The 14450-nt window shown below is 42.9% G+C and overlaps 1 protein-coding gene across 1 annotated transcript in view; it reads left to right on the top strand.

Moving 5' to 3' along the window:
* Positions 1-14450, top strand: part of myo10 (myosin X) — an 87832-nt gene that overhangs the window by 37381 nt on the left and 36001 nt on the right. Inside the window, 1 exon segment of the mRNA XM_034291378.1 lies at positions 10306-10493. Within this exon segment, the coding sequence (XP_034147269.1) occupies positions 10306-10493 (188 nt within the window).

The following is a 14450-nucleotide window of genomic DNA, read 5'->3' as shown; positions in this document are numbered from 1 at the left end:
ATCCCATGGTAGGATCAACTATATAGCAACTATGTTCTCTAAAGAAATTACCATAGACATTCAACCATGATATTTCAGCTGCCCGGAAAGTGACAGTTTAACCCACGTTGACCTGTGTAGTTGTGTTGATAATCCAGGTCCTTAACTGTCTATAGAGTGAACACTATCTCCTCTCTTTGGAGTAAGTAAAAGCTGCTCTTAGTCAAAACATTTTTTACTGCATCTCTAATGGTGAAAGTTAGTATCCCCCCAATCTGATTTGTATGTGTGTTGTTAAAGGCCCTCCTAAATTGTTTATCCTCAACTTGATGTGGAGTTTAAATGTATGTACTTAACTGGAAACTGTACACCCCTCCATGTTTCCACAAATAACGGGGTTGACCAGGTGACAAAACACTGCGAAGGCGCAGCCACTGATGTTCTCGGCTGAGGAGGTGTTAGGATTTTAAGATTTGATTAAGAACTCCATTAGGTAAAATTGCCAAAAGCAGCACCTTCTCTTTCTGGCGTCCAAACAAAACATTAGCCACTGCATAAAAGAGAAGATTCAAAGGCAACAAATACATAATACATGTCTAACCTCTGTCTCCATCTCTCATCTGAAATACCAATTTTCACACAAATTCCCCTCTTAAATAAAATCAGACCTAGCCAGGTCTATTCTGAATAGAGTCCTTGTTTAGCAGCCAAGAGCAATAGATTACAGAGTGGGAGCAAGAGTGACGAGGGCTTTAGTTTGTTTGCTTTGACGCTCGTTTTAGAGCCTGGTATTCAGGTGGTATTCTCAGTGGAAGTTTGGCCTGTGTTTCAGTGGCCATGGCTATTCAAGCTAAGAAGACAAAATAAAGTTTCCATCCCCTGACACACCCTAGCTAATGTACTAGCCTTGGAGTAAAACCACAAGAGTGAGCTTTTAAAACATAATTTGGACTAGAGAACCAACCCGAAATGCTACATTGCTAAGATGCATTGTAAAATGTTTTCTCATTTGAATCATGAGCGTAATGAGATTGAGAATGTGAAATGTCTAAAGTGGAACCACATATAAAGAACAACTTGCCTCATAGTTGAGTAGATACTGTTGATGCAGTTGTATGTCAAGACCCAGAGTAATTTGAGGAATGCGTCGGCAAAGATAAGGTCATATTTATTGCCTTGCAGTACTGCTTTGTTGACTTATTCTGGACAAGAGATAAAACGCTGGTCACAAACACTGTCCGTCGGTCTTGCTGGGGGTGGTGCATTTTGGTGTGTCTCTTTGCACTCTAGCGACTTCTTGTTGTGGATTGGGAGCCTACAGGTTTGATCATGGTAATGGGACAGAGAATGCACTGTCCTCCAAGTCTGTATGGGCACACTGTTCTTTCAACCCGGAAGTAATGTGGGCCAACGTGTGAGGCCACGCCCACACATTTGACGCCCTCACATATCTTTGCAGGTGCCTGTGAGGACTAAGGTAGTTTCCTGAACACGATGAGATCAGAAAATCCCTGTTGATAATACCTCACTGCACTTCCATGCTGGCCAATTTGCATCTGTTGGTTCTACAAAGGAGTGCCTACTATCATAAGCAGCTCTGACAAATTATTTGAAATGAACATGTGTCAAAGGTTTCTACTATGTATGTGAAACATTAGAAATTAGGTTATAAAATTAGCTTTTCTAAGGCTCATAGAGGGCATGAGCATTTCAGTTCCATTTGAAAGGTCTCGTGAAGCCATAGACAGGACAAGGTATCCAAAACCAAAAACAACTTTCGTTGTGATTGGATTTTCAAAACAGAAGAGGTTTCTTGGCATCATTATTTAGTTGCCCACTTTTTTAAAATTTATTTTATCTACAGCCACCCCATATCTCCTAGTCCTACATCTTGTTTTCCTTGTGCCACTTAAAAAAAAAGGCAGGCATGATACATTGATTGGATAATTTTGAACATACGGTTGCATTCAAACATGATTATCGTAACGAGATGGCATTTGTCAAAGGTTACCAAGGCTGTGTGGGGATGGCGACAGCTGCACAAGGCTCTCTTTGTCTCCTGCTTTTTTTGCATGGAGAAAAAGATATGTCAGATAAATTCCTTAGCGCAGACAGATACCCAGATGGGGATGACTGTGTTACATTACTTTTCTCAGAATTCTACTGATCAATGCCTAAACTTTCCTTCTTTTGGTTGTTGTTTTAGGGGTAATAGAGTGTATGGCAATGTCCTGTGAATTAGCGCCAGTGTTCTTTGTGTCAAGTTCTCAGAACCCATGTCTACATACAATTCACCACAAAGACATTACTTATTAAACCTAAAGTCCTGGGCAATGTAGAATCTTGAAGGAATCTATATGAAAAATGTATTAGACAGGGACATACACAAGAATGGATTTCTTGTAGACATACAAAGAATGTGAATGTGGCACACTTAACCTGATTTGACATGTCTGCCGTCATTATGAGCATCTGAAAAGTAAACTAACTCCACGCACCCCCTGAGGGTAGATACCCCCTAAGGGAGGATTTTGTGAAACACGTGGAGCCAGAAGCTTGAGAAATTATCATTTGTGTTCCAAGTAGACTACTGCACATTCTTACACAACCGTGGCGGAGCTGCTCTGTCAGCGAAAACTCAGATCCCCACCGTTCAGCCGGTTATCTGTCCCAGCGTTGAACCTCAATTATTGTCACTTCCAAGAAGAGTTCTCACAGACCAGGGCCTGCGGTTGATCAGATGTTATTATGGATCTATTTGCGATTTGTTTTCCTCCAGTGGTAACTGAGTATGGAGATTGAAGTCTGAACATGCGAATATCCAGTAGCAGAAGCTTCCAGTTGCTCTCAACCTGACAATGTTTATTGTCGACGTGGGCTAAATGGTGTTGTTCATCGCCAACTGCTGCCAAAGTTATTTCTGTGATTGAGCTAAACTGAGTAAGGCAGACCCAGCGTAGTGCTAAGTCACTGGTTAAACTGAGTAAGGCAGACCCAACGTAGTGCTAAGTCACTGGTTAAACTGAGTAAGGCAGACCCAACGTAGTGCTAAGTCACTGGTTAAACTGAGTAAAGCAGACCCAGCGTAGTGCTAAGTCACTGGTTAAACTGAGTAAGGCAGATCCAGCGTAGTGCTAAGTCACTGGTTAAACTGAGAACTATACTCAGTTCCCTTAAAAGCAGCATGTAGCGATGTGGTGTCCTTGAAAATGTTGCCCTGTATTCCATACTCTTCCTCTTGTAGATGAACGTGAACATTTACATTAGCTTCAAAATAATATACTTGTTGCTACACTGAGAAAAGCCTCAATGCAAATTAGCTTTAGCATCCAAGGCAGTGATTTCTATGGAGTGTTTAGTCTCTGTTGTGCTTACTTAAAGGAATTGGATTCCTTAGAATGCAGCAGATGTAGTTCTCATGCTTGTAACCAGCTGTGCTGTTGATTGGCAACCTCACTCTTCCCCTATGGAAATTCCAATTTTAACCCCTCACCTACCTTTCTCCCAGACTCTTCCCCTGAGTGTTTCATTGTGTGTCTGTGTTTTTTTTGCTGGGGTTTCTGTATTTTTTTCCTTTCGTGGTGTGTGTGTGTGTAAGTGTACGTGTGGGAGAGAGGGAGGTGTGCATGCAAGCATGTGTGTTTGTTTGTGTGCATGCATGCGCAGACGTCATACATGTATGCTTTCACTTCTCTTCTTTTTGGTATGTGGAACAGCAGACAATAGCTTTTTCAATCCCAGACCGGCCTGCAGATTAGCATATTCCAGAACCCTATCTGACAGACATTTAATGATGTGTCTGATTTTGTCCTCCAATCCCCGCTACCGTTAACCCATCCAACACAGCCCCATCCATCTTCTAAAGAGAGCTAACACACGTGACATCCACAGAACCTCTCTATCCGAGCTCATTGCCAGGATTATTAAGCAGTATAGCACAGGGCTGAGTTCCATTTGAATTCAGGAAGTGTTTTTGAATTTAAAACAAAAAACCGCAACTGACATTTCAGCATCTACGCTCACTCACGCACGCATGTACGCACACACAAAGATGTATGTGCACTTGCACACACCCTCTGAAAGAATTAAGAGACCTTTTTCTTTCCTTTCCAAAAAAAAGTTGAAAAAGGTTTCGAGTGAGGAACAGAAGCGTTCAATTTGCAGTGGTCTCTTAATTTTAACCCTATTGTTCCTCACTCAAAATGTTCCTTTTCAACTTTTTTGGAAAGGAAAGAAAAAGGTGCAGTGGTCTCTGCATTTTTTACGGAGCTCTAGGGCAAATTTCCAATTTGACACCTGCAAAACCTCTGTCTCTGTCCCCTGTTTTAATCAGACATTCTTCACCACGACAAAATCCCCAGTGTGAAATAGATTATAAAAGTATACACCCACACACGCACAAACTTTCTCTTGTACATTCATACACACCCTACATACTCTCTTGTAGACTGCAGAGCATCCATGTGTGTGTCATGTTTTTGAATCCCTGTCTTTCCCAGCCGGCTGTGAGTCAACTGATCTATTTTGGACAGGGGGCCGTACCCATGGCCTCTATCCAGGCCCTGATCACTGTCAGATGTGGAGGGATGCGTCCTAAATTAAACTATTTCATGTGGCCCCGGTCAAGGCTTTTTCAGTACCTATGTGGTGTAGCAGGCAATCTGAGATTACATCACTTCCTCTTATGCTGTTGGACTGATAGCGCTGCCACTAAATACAACCAGTCTGGGTAGGAGTACCCTTAAGCCCACCTAAACCACTCACTGACATCTTTTACAGTGGAAATAACAGCCAAGCCAAAAGTTCATAGACAGTGCAGCTGAAGTGTTGCGCACTTTAAAACAATCTGTAAAAAAAGATTTGGTTACCTCCCGCTGTTTAGCTCTTCCTGTCGTTCACTGACATGATGTGCTAGGACGCAGGAAGCAGGCCGACGGCCTGTTTTTGCCCACTTTCTGGTAGATTGGCTCTATATACATCGGTTATAATTACTCCACCACTTATGACTGCATGTGTCTCAGCGTAAGCTCCCTGAGCACTGACAAATGTCTTATGTCGTCTTTGGTAGTATTGGGAATGGTTACTAGGCATTCAAGTAAAGTTTTGGCAGTTACATTTGCCTGGACTCACTCCACACATTTACAGAAGTCCAGAACAATATTGAGCTTAGGTAGGGCTGTAAATTATGTAAAACGTGAAAAAGTCACAGATGATATACCTTCGTACTTTTTCTTAGGTTTTGTGAAACAAACGAGGGATTTGCTTATTTGAATCAAATGCTTTCTCTATCATTCACCTGTGGAACATAACCATTACCTTTCACATTCACATGACAGCGTTTTTAGGTTTATTGATCCCCTGGTGGCAACACAATGGTTCCTCAGAGCTAGTTCGTAGGACAGAGAGAGGGATTTGAGAGACACATTGTTTAATGTCCTTAAGTTGTTGGAAAGTGCGGGTTTGTAAAGGAATTGACATGTACCTACTTAATGCAATAGGGGCATTGCCAAGTTATTTTACTATAGAAACAAAGAGGAATAGAACCAATGGAAATCAGGTAAAGACCTGTGAGCATAGATAAGATTAGACTGTAGCATTTCTTTCCCAATGTTAGTTTAAGAAAAGCTTCTACTGTAAATGTTGACAGAATTAGATAAGTGTCATGAAAAGTACATGTCACAAAGTGAACTAGTAGATTGCAGCTAGTGTAAACTGTCTACACTAATGCCAGACGGTATGCATTTTTGCTTTTATGTCCAAACCATTAGTCTTCCTCAGTCTTGATTTGAACCACCACATATGATATTTGACCAGATCGCTTGCTGAAAAATGAGGCCATGTAGTGTTTCAATGTTTTAATTACCACACCTCACATGAGGGCAATTCATCTCCAGACATGGACGGCCAAAGCTCTTTGTGTCTACCTGATAATGAATTGCACTAACCCGGTTTTCCAGGTGTGAATTTCTCACTTGTTTAGGTAAATGTGAGAACACTTAAGTGTTTTGGCACATCAGTTGAATTGCCCTGCCTTACCGTTTTACTCTCAACCGTATCACCCATTTTATTGGGATCATTTACTCTTTATACTAACAACTTTTTTGTGGTCTAAATGACTTCGCACAACCAGGCTGAATTTTTAAAACCAATATTTGTTATGTAAATATTTTGTAATCTCAACTGCCATCCAAATACATTTGCATAGACAGTCATTCAGACAGACGTGAAGATCTATGATCAGCTATACTCTCTCAAATATTAATATTAACCCTAAAAGGGGGACAATGCAAACTGACCCAAGCATATAGAGGTAGCGTCATTGTACACTTCACTGTAAAATGTAAGCCCCTTGGGTTTCAGTGTGGTTTGAGGCAACACATAATTCATTGTTGCTTTAGATACAGTTAAAATGTTTTTTTTTTTATACAGTTATGATGTCATCCGGACACCAAGGTTAGGAGGTAGGTAGAAGAGAGATTACATGTGACACTGACACGTCAGCCTTACATAGTGAAAGATATGCCACAGTTAAATATCTAATATTGTATTATATTATATATCTAGCACAACACAACAGCAGCAGATAGAAAGTATGGCCCATTCCTAATCCTAATTTGTGATACGGAGATAGCGGTGGACACAACGAGATTGATGATACTTTTGTTCTTCAAGCACTCTCGTATCACAGCGACTGAGACATAGCAGTAGATACCAGGAAATATGATCAGTATTTTAGTCACGTTCTCGCTTTATCTTTCTTTGTATTTTTTTTTTGTCAGTCCCCTCCGTATCTGCCTCTCCATATCACTCTGAGGGCTGTTTGAGAGGTGGGTGAATTGCTTCTGAATGCTTGGCCTCCTAATCAGTCATCAGTTTCATTCAGCTCCCCTCTTACTAAAACACACACACACAAACACACAGCATCTCCGACGTGGCTGTGTGTGTGGGAGGAGTCTCACATCTGCTCCCTGTCAACTGGGTTGTCTGCGTCCCAAATGGTACCCTATCCACTAGGGATCTACCTGTGTGGGAGTGGGATACTAGTCAGGGTGCTGAGCGATGTACCCTGATGGAGAGCCCTGCCATCCTCTGTCAGTGTGTGGGTCTGCATGAAACTGTGTGTGTGTGTGTGTGTGTGTGTGCGCGCACGTTTATATGAAGGGTGTCGCACCACACTTGGATTCACTGAGAAATTGGCTATTAGACGAATTAGGAAAATGGATGGTAGCTAGGTGATGGGGGATGAGGAGGTGTCTCTGTCTGTCTGTCTGCCTGTGTCTGCCTCTGTCTGCCTGCCTCTGTCGCTCTCTGTCTGCCTCTGTCGCTCTCTGTCTGCCTCTGTCGCTCTCTGTCTGCCTCTGTCGCTCTCTGTCTGCCTCTGTCTCTGACCGTCTGTCCGTCTGTCTCTGTCTGCCTGCCTGCCTCTGCCTGCCTCTGTCTGCCTGCCTCTGTCTGCCTGCCTCTGTCTGCCTGCCTCTGTCGCTCTCTGTCTGCCTCTGTCTCTGACCATCTGTCCATCTGTCTCTGTCCATCTGCAGCTGTCTCTGTCTTCCTCTTTGTATGTCTCTGTCTGTTTAATTGGAGCTCACCTAAAGTTGAAAGCCACCTCCTTTTCTGCAAAGGGAATGTTCCTACGTGTTCCCCTGTGAACAGGACTGAGGAACGAAGGCTTAGAACCAATCAAATTGTGTGTGCACCTAAATGTCGGTAAGTTAATTCTCTGTTTGTGTTTGAGGAACTGACTTTGCTGTTCAATGGCCCATTGTCAGTAAGACATAGTGTAGTCATTTGCAATTCACCAGCTCATTAGTCAGTTGGACATTTGTTCGTTCAGAGTGGACATCCCTTCCTAGTTTGTTGAGCTCCAGATGGTTAAGTGTTTATACCGTCTCCTCCCATCATGCCTGAGGCCAAAAACCTGAATACGGAGGACTGCTTCTGTCATCGCCTCGCTGTTAATAATGTGAGCAGGCCTGTGTAATTACAGTACACACTGTAGTTGCATAGTAGCGAATCGTATCTCATTTCAAACAGAATTCAGTCAATTTTCATTCAAAAGACAATTATAATACCTTCTTTACTAACGACTCTGGTGCAATAAGGGTCAAATGAAAGCAATAATAATTTTCGCAAAATTAAATGGTGTTATGTTGTGAATGGGCACTGGACAACATTCATTTATTGCTTACTTTTCAATCAATTGTTTGGACCGTTTGGATGTGGATCTGGGACGAATCCCAAACGGCACCCGTTTCCCCCATTAGTGCACTTCTAGCCAGAATCTATGTGGATCTGTGTGGACCGGGTTCGAGTTCCCTTGAGAAGCCGGCCACTATTGACCCCTTCATAACGAGGACGAAGGAAACCCGCAATTTGTTTTTGTTTTATCCAAAATCTAATAATTGAAAGCTCCACTAGGCTCCTGCAGGACAGGAAATTCCTTCTGGACCTGGTTGCTTTCCCATTATACACTGGGGTATTTAGACTGGCCGTGTTTTCCTTGTACAGTCAACGTTACACGTTGTCTTACACCACCAAAGACAGTGCTGTTAAAGGAAGGTGTTTGGAGTTGTTTGTTTTTTCCCTCGACAGAATGGAGCACTTAAAGATAAAATGGGCCTCAGTCTAGTGGCCTCAGGGGGGAAAACAGCAATGTTTTTGACTTGGAGATGTTTCACTCTTTCCCTTCTAATTAATGTTGTCCTCAAGGCAAAGCCACTTTGGGTTTCATGGTTAGTGGAAACATTGCTGCCTTATGAAAGCGGTTGTGAAAAGGCTAAATAATTTCTCTTTACCCCTCAATGTGAGTCTTAGAGCCAGTTTCTCCGACATAGAAGAAGTCTACTCCTGGACTAAATAGCATTTTCAATAGAGATTTCAGGATAGATGTTGTTGAATTCAGGTGTAGTTTTAATTTGGGTCCAGGAAGAACAACCTTGAGGGCCGGTTTTGATTAAACCGATTTAGAGTAGATTGAGACTCTTGGGCTAACAAGCATTCTCAATGGAGAACCTGTATTAAAAGTGCTTTTTTATTCCTGGACAATGTTATGTGGACTGAGTGTATGTGACTGTACAAGCAAAACAAAATAAGACATTTGAGAAGAGCCAGTATTGGGAGTCCCAACCCAAAATGAAGCCCACTGTATTTCACATCCCATCCCATTTTCTGGTCAAGACTATCCTCAGACAGAAACGTATTAGTTTATGTTGTTCTCTTGCGCCATAAACATGCTGCCTCACCTCAACTGCCTGACTGTCCTTTGTGTTTGCGACGCTAATGAGTTTGTTCTCAGGGTCATCAGCACTTTGAACTGTAAGCATGAAATTGAATTAATGTGTGTATAATCGTTCTACCCTCAGATGTATCTGTGCTTCTTTAAGCATTTTTTCACTACCACAGCACTGAGGGAACTGCCAAGACATCTTCTCTGGATGAAAAAATCTATTTCAGCACTTTGTTTGGTTTGGCTTTGAACTTTGAAATATGAAGCAGGTCTTTGTGAAAACCCGGAGTAGGCCTAAGAAAATGAAGCGGGAAAGGTCAAATAAACATAGTGTTGTACTGTGTAGCTGTCCTGCCAAGCCTCCTCAACTGTTCACAACAATGTTGTTGTTTAGCTGGACTTACAGTGATGTTACCTAGCCTGCTGTTTCGCCTTGCGGAAGGCTATGGCCGATTGTTATTGCATGAGGACCTGGAGCAAAAGCTTAATAAAGCTGTTATGGCTGGGCATTTTTGTCTTTAATTAAGTTATGAATGGCCTTTGGGCTGTCTGAAAGCACTGTTTTTCTCACTTTGGAACATAGACAACATTCTGTTCTTCCAAGAGTTCACTGTCACTGTTGTTGTTTGTTGTTGACAAAAGCATAATTTCGTGCGAATGATATTATCTGTTAATGAAAAAGTAAATTGTTCAGGAAATAATATACAAAGCATGACTGGAGGATGGATGTATAGAAAGGCCAGTGTGGATGGATGTATAGAAAGGCCAGTGTGGATGGATGTACAGCCAGGCCAGTTTGGATGGATGCACAGCCAGGCCAGTTTGGATGGATGCACAGCCAGGCCAGTGTGGATGGATGTATAGAAAGGCCAGTGTGGATGGATGTATAGAAAGGCCAGTGTGGATGGATGTATAGAAAGGCCAGTGTGGATGGATGTATAGAAAGGCCAGTGTGGATGGATGTATAGAAAGGCCAGTGTGGATGGATGCACAGCCAGGCCAGTGTGGATGGATGTACAGCCAGACTCAGACTCAGAATAGTGACCAACCCTACTTCTACACGTGTTTCATGTCCCGTTTCATGTCTTTCCCTGCAACAGACTTACATTGGCTCCATCCTGGCGGCGGTGAACCCATACCAGCCCATGCCTGACCTGTACGACCGGGCGGCGGTAGATAGGTACAGCCGGCACCACCTGGGGGAGATTGCCCCACACATCTACGCCGTGGCCAACGAGTGTTACCGCTCCCTATGGAAGAGGCTGCAGAACCAGTGTGTGCTGATCAGGTGAGTGGTCATTTCGATGTGTATGTGTTCTGCCTGCCTCAGCGCCCCTTTTACTCCTTCGACACAGAGGTTAAACGGCAGGTGAGAGGTGCCTTGTTTTAGATACTTCACAGGACGTTTCAGTTTGCATGCATGTACCGACAGATCAGCCAAGAGACGTTGCGGGTTTGAATCGGGAGAAAAATGAACACGCCGCTGCTTCCACCGGCCGGTTTCAGGGCGTCGTTTGATCGAGTGGCCTATTTTAGAAATCTGACTGACCAGTTGTACTGTGTGCTGTGTGGAAGTATCCCAAACCAGTATGTGTCAGGATGATTAGCGGGTGGTTCATCAGGTGTGCCAGTGGAGTTTGCCAATTAGGCCCACTTGGACAAACCTTTTGTGGACTTTTACAGCTTTGAGCGTATGCCCATTGGCAACCGCTACAGTCCGCTTCAGGGAGCTGTTGGCTTCCTCTCAGAGGGGCTTAGCACCCCCTCCACTGTTTCTATCTGCATGTTCATTTGGTTCCCCTGGTTCCTTCCTAACATCCTTCCTCTGCGATTGTAGTTGGCAAACTTTCTCGTCCGGCCCTGTGCTATTGTCTTCGGACACACAAAACAGAGGAGCAGTGTTCTCATTGCCCACATCAAACGCAGTTATTTTTTTTACCACTTTGGAATTATAATATTCAGTCCACATTTAGCAGAGGAAGCGGATGCCAAAGGACCTTTCTCTCGGTTGGATGTGCCGCCACCTTGGCTTGTGGAGTGAGCAACTCGGCCAACTCTGTCAGAGCTGAGTTAGAGTAGAACAGGAGTGAATGGGAACGCAGCAGAGCGGAGGTGTCGACGTGCGTGTGTTAGTGCACAAGTACAAGTCTGAGGTCACGTTCGACTGAGCACCACGGAGGGAGCAGTTGCACGAGTTAGTCCAATAAGAACAATCATTATGGTTTTTCGTTTCAGAACGTCGTTTCACGCCTACAGGTTATGAGACACGTGGGGATATCTGGTACTGTTGGGTGTATTGGGTCTCTGAGTAGTGTTATGAACATACTCTGTGTCTATACTCACTTAGTATGGCTGGGTTGCGCGAGTCCACGTTTAGATGACAGCCCTGTGGTAGTGGTTCTGGGTCTTGGGGATTCTTGTGCCCCTAAGCAAGTTTGAGACATGCTGTTTTAGATGCGTTACAGTTACTCTGCAATTAGCCAACATTAGTTTACTGCCCTGTTTGACCGCCACTTCAGGAAGCAATCGAGATGCCCAGGTAACCAGAGACACATGTACCCTTTTAAATGGCTCTTAGCTCCAAAGGACCTGGCTAATTTATGTTTGTTACTTAGGTTATGTTTAAAAAATGGGTGATTATCTTCTGCTTCACTTCCCTATCAGTTTATCACACGTTTATGTGGATAATAAAATTATCTAACGTTTTGACACGGTCAAATATATTTATTGTTTCTTTTAGATTTATATATCAAGGCAATTCAGTTTTTGATATTCATTAATATCCAGTATTTCTACAGAATGTTTGAAAGGATTGCGACCAACTGAATGCTGAGTTAGGATGGCGTATGTTACACATGTCCTCTGACAGCTGAGTTAGGATGGCGTATGTTACACATGTCCTCTGACAGCTGAGTTAGGATGGCGTATGTTACACATGTCCTCTGACAGCTGAGTTAGGATGGTGTATGTTACACATGTCCTCTGACAGCAGAGTTAGGATGGCGTATGTTACGCATGTCCTCTGACAACTGAGTTAGGATGGTATATGTTACACATGTTCTCTGACAGCTGCCCAAACCTGAAAGGAACTGTGAAACACAGGGTTAAGTTTGCACATTTTACAAAAGAGCTTAATAACAGTTTCTAAACATGATTTCAGGCGATTTCATTTGAACAGACGATTGACTGAAATCCTAAAAAATAATACATTACAAATAAAAACTGGACTTGTTTTACAGCAGCAACTTCACACATTAATTATATTTAAAAGAAAATATGGGGGGTCCAATACATGCCACCCAAACAATGAATACAAAAATCTAAGTTTATCTGCCACACCTGGTGGAACATGTCCCCATGGCCATGTTTTACTGATTGTATCGGTTCCAAGGGGACAAGTCACCCTGGAGGTGTGAAGCTATGAATAATTGAAAACTCCAGCACTAGAATGTAGTGGTAATTAGGCTTAAGTGTTTGTCCTAAGGGCACCTAGATTGCTCACTGCTAACTGGCTGTCCAAGTGGTGTGTGTATTCGGCTTGATTAGGCTCAGAGTCCCTCAGAAGGTTTGACCTACTGTTCTGTAGGTCAGCCGTTAGTGATATTCCGTTAGTCAGAGTGATGAATATCAATAGCTTAAAATCTCTTTCTTTCCTGAATTGCCCTTTTCCTCGCTCATTTGAAGAACTAGTAGCACTGACTTACTTTTGTGTGTATTGTGCCATATTGTTTAATTTCAGTCAGTGAAGATAAGGAACCAGAACAAAGGGAAGGGAGACGTGTATTAGCCACTCAGCTAATGGGAGATCTTGTCCATTTATCCATTCTTTATTTATTTACAAGGCAATCCATTGTTTTTAACATGTATTGAATCCATTAAGAAGCTGTATTAAATCCATCTGAACAGACAGATAATACCATGGTATGTAAAAGTGAGTCAAAACTAGCTAGCAATGCTAACCTTAGGTTGGTGGACTCCATTCACCTAGGCCAGTTAGATATCACTAGATTGAATCTGAACTCTATTTGGAGACACCAAAATATGACAAATGGCTTTCCTATTAGTTATTAACTTTGGTTAGAGATGTTATTATGTTTCCAAGCCAAAGTAATGCACTTTATTGCAAATCTTCATCAGCTCCAACAGAGGACGCTCACTTAAAATCTAAAAAACATTCAGAACGATGTGGTGATGACATGTGCAACCCCTGGATAAAGGTATGGCTAGTAATTGATGCTTGACAAGTTGGGATGTTTATGTGATGTCTTTATCCGGGGTCGGCGTTTGTCTCATGTCAGATTAATAGCGGATGACAGCCAAGCCAACTGTGTTTTAGTGATTGACAAGGAATCCCTCCAGGCATCCCCTCAGGCACCTGCTGCGTACCAAGCATTTGTCTTGTCAGGTCAGCCATTAATCACCTCTGAGCTTTTGTTCACTCAAGCTTAAATCTTTGGATTTTGGATTTACTTAAACATGCCCTAGGTCCATGGCTCCCCAGCTTTTCTAGGCCTTGTTGACCCTTCTTATACAGTTGGAAAGTAATGTGGCCAATAAAATCAACCAACGTGTATAGCCTGTGATCAATCATGTGTCCTCTGTTTACTGCCATTTAGATGTTGCCAGTACACCAAATGACATGTTTCAGTTTTGGAAAAGCAGGAAGTTAATTATTTCCAACTGCAAGCCCAATGCAACGCACAGAAGCTTTTCCCTTTGTCTATGCTTTCGCTCTACAGCTCAGTGGTGTTTTCAATTGAGGTTTTTAGTGTGCTCTGACGGTTTTAATGGCTCCACTGTTTCTTCGTAATGGCACTAATGGAAGAGACCTGTAGGTTGTAGTGGTGCCAAAGTCCAGGCTGTCCATTATGAACCCCCACCTTCATCCAAGCCTATAAAGTGTCAGGGCCCCATCCAGCTGCCCGCACTCTTATATGTTTCACAGAACAGAAAAACCTCATAGCCTCCTTCCTGAATACCCCCTCCCCCAAGAAAACACTATGCGAGCAAAGACCGTCCAAAAAGTGTCTTGGCCTGGGTGGTATGGTAAAATGTCTAATATGCCACTCCTATCAAACTCCCAAGCTGAGCAGAGTTTGTTTCAAGAGGGGCACTTAAAGGCAAGAAGCTTTCTCCTCGGATTTAAGAATTAAAGGCAATCAGATCCACACTGGCCTGATGAAGGGAAGCCAAGAATGGGAGCTTGAAGAGGAAGGAGGTAGGCAGACGAGGGGGAGGAGGAAAA

The sequence above is a fragment of the Esox lucius genome, chromosome 3 (genome assembly GCF_011004845.1).
Source record: "Esox lucius isolate fEsoLuc1 chromosome 3, fEsoLuc1.pri, whole genome shotgun sequence".
Lineage (NCBI taxonomy): Eukaryota > Metazoa > Chordata > Actinopteri > Esociformes > Esocidae > Esox > Esox lucius.
The sequence above is the reverse complement of the archived record's forward strand: the minus strand, read 5'-3'. Positions and strand labels throughout refer to the sequence as shown.